Genomic DNA, 7111 nt, shown 5'->3' with positions numbered 1-7111 from the left:
TGATGAAAGCTGTTGAAAAAGTTTAGTTGTGTTCTTGGTGTTTTAACTTGTATTCCCCCCCCCCCTAAAAACTTAAGAAACATGAAAATGTAGGGGTATGAACTCACTTTATGTGATTTCAATGGATGGATAATGGAGGAAAGAAGTGCTCAACTCAAGAAGACTTGGGAGATGCTTGAAGATTTGATGATCTAACACAAATATGACGATATTTGTGTAAGCAATCTATGATTTGGATGTAGGATAGTAGAATATCTAAGTGTAGGAGGAAGATACTTAACAAATGTATAACAAAATCTTGGAAACAAGCCTTGAATCTCGAAATCTTAGAGAGAAGGAGTGAGAGAAAATGAAGTTGTCACTTGGTGGAAAAATGGAGTGATGTGAGGAGAGAGGAGGGTATTCCAGCTCTTGACTAAGTGTGTGGCTAGAAAATGGTGGGAAAAGTACTATGTAATGACTAGGTATGGTGTAATAGTGACTGGGGGTTGTGCTATGAAGGTATGGGGAGGTTGCTTATGTCCTTGTCCAAAGGATAAGTCACCACTCCACCTAAATATCTTACCAAATAGATTTTATTCTTAGTTAATGATTTTCCCCAAAATATAGTTAAAATATGAATAGTTGGGGTTTATTATATTAAAATATGATTTTGGGTGAAAATCCCGCGTTAAAATCTCGAAAAACAGGCACAAAACGCTAAAATATTGAAAATCGGGCAAAAACTGCAAAATTCCGAAATTCGGGGACGGAGGTTTGGTCCTAGTCCTTAGAACCGAAAGTAGGAGAAGAAACCGAGAGAGAAGGGTTCGGCTACGCGGGCTCGCTCCTCGGACAGAAGGTGAGGCTCGGTTGTGCATGGGAACAGAAAGGTCTCGCAGGCATAATCATCACAAGGGACCGAGGGTTAGGATCTCAGACCGAAGGTCAAGTCCTCGGACCGAAGGTAAGAAGGGTAGAGCCGGAAGTTAGGTCTCGGTTTAGCATGATTAGAGGACTGAAATAGACAGAGTGCTCGATCCATTTCAGTTGAGATGGTTTCAGTTCTCAGGAGGTTCGGCTCTAAGAGGTTCGGTTCCTAAGAGTTTCGGCTCCTAAGAGGAGTTTCGGCTCCTATGAGGGGTTTCGGCTCCTTAAGGCTGTTTTTCGCGTAGACTTCCGTTTTCGAGCCGTTTTCGAGTAAATTAAGGGTCGGGATGCCCCGAGTGATTTTAAGGAGTTGACAGAGATTTTGGAGAGATTTCACATACTTGGAGAGATTTGGGAGAGATTTGACATACTTGGAGAGATTTCACATATGGAGAGAGATTTGGGAGAGATTACACATTCTTGGAGAGATTTGGGAGAGATTTGACATACTTGTAGAGATTTCACATACAAAGAGAGATTTGGGAGAGACTCCACATTCTTGGAGAGATTTCACATACGGAGAGAGATTTGGTAGAGATTCCACATTCTTGGAGAGATTTGGGAGAGATTTGACATATTTGGAGAGATTTCTCATACAGAGAGAGAATATAGAGAGATAGAGTGAAAGATATTAAGAGAGGCTTCTTTTGTGACCTTTTTGAGTGTCCGACTTTGCAACGCAAGGTTCGTAAACCCCATTAAGCCATGTTTTAGGATCTTACACACTCCAAATGAGTATACAACATTGTCTTATCGGTTTGGTTCATTGTTTACCACTAAGGCTAAGGAAAATTAAACACATGAATTTTCCAAATGATGTTTTCTCATTAAAAGAGCGAGTTGTACAGTAATTACATAACGTAAACCCTAATATACAAGGTTTAATTGAGTCGACCGGTTTGACTCGTTGACTTTGGTAGACTTTGACTTGACCGGAAATTGACGGTTGTCACATCAACATCATTCATCGGTAGATCCCAAATTCTTCTTTGATTAACATTTTCAACAACCTACCGTTGGGTGTCATTTTCGTCACTTGGAGAAGGTTCTTGGATGTAAAATACTTGCTTGGCCTGCGTAGCAAATATGAGTTGATCTTCGCTGCTCAATTCGCGTTGTGGGTCGATACTGGTGAAATTATTATCAGATTTAACTCCTGCAGTATCGAACCACTTGCAACGAAAAAGTACGGTGGAATATTTATGAGGATAATGCAACTCGATAATCTCTTTTAGCTGACCATCATATTTCTGCTTATGTTCTCCCTCAGTTAGAACCCCCAAGTTTTGTGTTGATCGTTGGGTGTCACGCATAAGTACCATATACCTAACGCCATTCACTATGCAAGCGATGTAAGAAAAGGCATGCGCATGCACACCGATTGAAAGAGCCGATAACTCCTTATTAAACTCTGGAGATTTTTGTTTTTTCATAAAATTCGGTTTTTTCATCACTTTCAGGATGTAATGATTTGAATTCACTACACTAAAGAATATATATATATATATATATATATATATATATATATATATATATATATATATATATATATATATATGTATAGTAAAAATGGGAAATTAAAAAAAGACAATGAATTAAAAGATACGAACACTTACGCAATATACTTTCTGACTTCCTCACAATTATCAAGCACAAACCAATGTAGACGTTTTATCTCCTCTAGACTGAGATTTTTCATTTTCCTTCCGCTAGTCGGTCGACACTTAGACTGAAAACACCCATAACTTTGTTTCTTCTATGATAACATCCTCGTTTCTTTCAAGGCGATTGAATCGAGTCTCAACATCTTCAAGGTACATCGAACAAAATGATAATGCCTCTTTAGCGACATAACCCTCAGCTATAGAACCTTCCGGCCTCGCCTTGTTTCTGACATAGCTTTTTAGTTTTTTCATATACCTTTCAAAGGGATACATCCATCTCATACATACTAGGCCTCCAGAAATTGCTTCATCAGGTAAATGCAAAACTAAATGAACCATAATGTCAAAAAACATAGGAGGATAGATCACTTCTAATTTGCACAATATTTTAATAATGGCTGGTTTCGCTTCTTTCATATCCTTCACCGACAATGTTCTTGAGAAAAGTTGCTTAAAAGACATACAAAGCTCTATTATTGGTGTATAAACACCTTTCCCCAAAAGACCTTTAACTCCAATGGGTAACAAACGTTGCATAAGAATGTGATAATCATGAGATTTCAACCCAATAATGTTAGTATTAGTTTCATTCACTTTCTTACCGATGTTAGATCCAAACCCATCTGGCAGTTTCACATTTCTTATAAACTTACAAAAACGAATGCGGTCAGGTTTCGTGAACGAGTAAGGTGGATGGGGTTTATGGAACTTGTTTCCATTCTTTTTCAACCATAGATTTTTCCGAATGTTCAGTTTTGCCAAGTCCGCCCGAGCATTTGATGTGTCTTTAGACTTAAGCATTCATCAGAGAAATACCCACAAGACTCTCACCCACATTTTTTTCAACATGCATAAGATCGAAGTTGTGCTTCAGCTCAAGAGAAGACCAATACTCAAGTTCAAGGAATATGCTCTTTTTGGACCAATTCAACTCGAAATCCTCACGATCTCTCTTAATACCAACTCGTTGAGCAGCTACTTTACTCGGTGGACGAAACAATAGACGAGCGTGTTGCGCTTGTATTTCTTCCTCACTAAACTTTCTTGGAGGACCTCTTGTCTCATGTTCGCCATTATAGTCCAAAATTTTTCTCCATGGATGGTCAGCATCTAAGAACCGGTGATGACCAACATATATCACTTTATTTGATACTCGGTATGACGGGGTGTCTTTGTTGCAAGTCGAACAAGCTTTGTACCCTTGTCCGCTCCAACCGGATAAACTACTACGAGCGGGAAAGTCGTTTATTGTCCATAACAACATCGCTTTCATATTGAAGAATGTATTTGTCGCTGCATATTTAGTACGTACTCTAAATCTCCATAACTGCTTCAACTCATCCACCAACGGCCTAAGGAACACATCCAAGTCCTTCCCGGGTGCTTTGGGGCCGGGAATCAACAAGGTCAACATGAAAGATGACTCTTTCATGCATAGCCATGGTGGAAGATTGTAAGTGGTGAGTATGACAGGCCACATGCTGTGAGGATTACACATGTTACCAAACAGATTAAAACCATCAACAGCAAGCCCTAAGCATATGTTTCAAGGTTCCCTCGAGAAGTCAGGATACTTCATATCAAATTTTTTCCATGAAGTACCATCAACGGGATGAATCATCGTACCATCTTTGGATTGTCCGATACTATGCCAAATCATATCTTTAGCTGTGTCTCTTGAACAGTACAAACGTTGTAGTCTGGGGGTCACGGGAAAATATCGTAAAACCTTATGAGCCACCTTCTTACCCTTTGTATTTTCATCAACCCACCGACTCTCATTACAAACTGGACATTTTTGCAACAACTCGTGTTCTTTCCAGAAAAGAAAGCAGTCATTTTTACATACATGTAGCGACTCATAACCTAAGTCGATCTTTTTAAGTGTCTTTTTTGCTTCGTAATATGATGGGGGGACCTTGTTTCCTTCAGGAAATGCAGTTTGCAACAACTCAAGAAGCTGATCGAATGAACTATCAGTCCATTTGTTGATCACCTTGATATGCATCAGCTTTGCTAAAAAGTCAAGGGACGAAAACGAACCTCGAAGATATAATTTTAATTGGACTTCCTCTAACAACTTTTGAAATCCAACATCAACACCTCTACCATCTGTATCTAGGTTCCCTTCGTTGCAGTTGGTATCTTTTTCAATCACACCTCCCATAACATCATCAATAACATCGACCATCTCGTTACTACGCGGTATGTCTTCGACAACCGGGTGAGTTGTATTTTTGCCGTGATACTTCCATATAATATAATGTGGACTAAAACCATGTTGAAGTATATGGAATTTCATTATGGCTAGTAGTATAAATTTATTGACATTGCATTTGTTACACGGGCATGTAATTTGACCTTTGTTATCGACATGTGGTTTGGACCTCTCGAGAAAAGATTCAAGTCCTTGTTGAAACAAGGTAGAGTTACGGTTTTCAATGGTAATCCACGTTTTATCAATAGACATGCTGCAACTGAAACATAAGTTAGGTTTTAGTGTTTACTCTACAAGAAGTAGAACTTTCATTGAATATTTATAAGGATAGAGTAACTGCTCAATCAGATGGAATAGAAAACCTGACAACAGGAGAGTATTCACAAGGGTAGGCTTCTTAAACAATCAATCATGTAATACACATATATCGAGAAGCAAAAAGAAAATAACAACCGAATATTTCTTAATTTTTTTTTAGTATAGCATGATACTTTAAACGATAGTATATATATTTGTTATTTATATCATCGTTTTTTTTTCATATTTTGATTTATCAATTTATTTTTGTTTTTATTTTTCAATTTTGATTAATTATATAGATTTAGCGTTTTAATTTTTAATTTTTAATTTTCTTTTATTATAACATTTTACTTTAAACGATATTATATATTTTGTATTTATTTAATTAGTTTATTATGGTTTATTATTATTCTTCTTCTGTTTCTTTTTAAAACCTTTTTGACGAATTTTGATTTATCAACTTACTTTTGTTTTTATTTTTCTATTTTGAGTAATTATAATTTAGTAGATTTAGCGTTTTAATTTTTAATTTTTTTTATTCTAACATTTTACTTTAAACGATATGATATATTTGTTGTTTATTTAATTAGTTTATTATGGTTTATTCTTCTTCTTCTTTTTCTTTTTAAAACCTTTTTGACTAATGTTTCTTCATTAGCTTATAGAAAAAAAATTATCTATTATGATGTATTTATTTTATTTTTTTAATATAGAATAAAATATATTTCTAATAATCATATGAATATTCTTAAATTTTACATAGAAATTCATGATAAACATACAATAGTTTCACACATATATATATATATATATATATATATATATATATATATATATATATATATATATATATATATATATATACATCAATTTCACATATAAATTCATCAACTCATACATGATCAACAAGTGAAACATATCAAATTAATCAACTGAAACATACATTCAAACAATTAAAAGAAATAAAAAAAACAATTTCACAGTTTCCCCAGTTTCCATCAATCCAAAGAAATCAAAATAACAAATTCACAAATTCACAATTCACACTCAAAATCAATTTCGCAGCTTCATAAACAATTTCACAGCTTCAAAATAAACAATTTCACAGTTTCCATCAATTGAAACTGATCAAACTAACCTGTTTTTGCCCGGAAAAATGAAAGCTAGACGGTGGTGAAGGTGCTGGAACAAAAAAAAACAAATCACTTCAAATAAGAATCGGTGATGTTAATGTGAGTTAAAAGAAGAATGCAAACACAATTGGGTCCTGAAAACTAACCTCGTCGGAGATATGAGCACGAAATCGAAGGTCCCATCGGAATTGGAGGTGGCAGTCGCTATGGAGGTTATACCGCCAGTAAGACTCGGTTTTGGACGACAATCGGCGGTGGGAGAAGAGTTTGCAGGCTAATCAGCGGTGGAGAGCGGTGGGAGTCACCACAGAAATTGCAGATCGCCGGTGTGAAAGAAAGGAGAGGAAATGTTCGTCTGGGGAAGACGAACTGTAACATAAAGGGCTACGCTAATAGCGGCGACAAGGGGCTATTTGTGGCGACAAAATGGAGGGAATCATACGCGCACTTTCAGGCGATTACCAACCGTTGGATTGGGTAGGAATTGTTGGGCCAGATTTGGTCTAAGGGTGAGTCAACGGATTGACACCTTTAGCGGCGACTTGTCGCCGCTAAAGGGGTCGTCTCTAATGCCTTATCGCAGGAATAAACCCTATCCGTTGGATTATTTGCCAAACCAAGGGTCACGATTGAAAGTAACGTGTCTCCGACGGATCACCGGTGGTTATCTTTAGCGACGACAATGATGTTTTAGCGGCGACATCAAGCGCGTCTACTCTGGTGTCGCCGCTATTGCTTATGTCGTCCCAAAAAGAGACGTCCCTAATACTCTGAATTCTTGTTGTGTCGTGGGGTCTTGGGCTGATTGATTCTTCCCGTTGTCCCAAGACTTTCTTTTATAGTTTCCCTTGCTATCTTGCTCAGGGGTGGTTGTCACAGTGCCATGG

At 37.0% G+C, this 7111-nt stretch overlaps 1 protein-coding gene across 1 annotated transcript; it reads right to left on the bottom strand.

The window, feature by feature from the left end:
• Positions 1 to 2633: 2633 nt before the first annotated feature.
• LOC145049951 (uncharacterized) lies at positions 2634 to 4764 on the bottom strand. Its single transcript, XM_078998284.1, has 3 exons — positions 4148 to 4764; positions 3390 to 4054; positions 2634 to 3196 (listed from the first exon to the last, which is right to left on the bottom strand). The coding sequence occupies exons 1-3, from the start codon at positions 4762 to 4764 to the stop codon at positions 2634 to 2636; spliced, it is 1845 nt and encodes a 614-aa protein (XP_078854410.1).
• Between the last annotated feature and the right edge of the window lie 2347 nt (positions 4765 to 7111).

The sequence above is a fragment of the Lactuca serriola genome, chromosome 5 (genome assembly GCF_051521515.1).
Source record: "Lactuca serriola cultivar US96UC23 chromosome 5, Lser_US96UC23_V15, whole genome shotgun sequence".
In the NCBI taxonomy this organism is placed as follows: Eukaryota; Viridiplantae; Streptophyta; class Magnoliopsida; order Asterales; family Asteraceae; genus Lactuca; species Lactuca serriola.
Note: the sequence above shows the minus strand (reverse complement) of the source record. Positions and strands in the feature narration are given on the sequence as shown.

What these genes read in the sequence shown, in the direction of transcription:
- LOC145049951 (XM_078998284.1), bottom strand. Translation starts at nt 4,764, where the DNA reads ATGGTCGATGTTATTGATGATGTTATGGGAGGTGTGATTGAAAAAGAT. An exon ending in TGGAAAAAATTTGATATGAA is followed by an intron (nt 4,055 to 4,147) that starts GTATCCTGACTT and finishes TAATCCTCACAG; the next exon opens with CATGTGGCCTGTCATACTCA. An exon ending in TGTGGGTGAGAGTCTTGTGG is followed by an intron (nt 3,197 to 3,389) that starts GTATTTCTCTGA and finishes TGAAACTGCCAG; the next exon opens with ATGGGTTTGGATCTAACATC.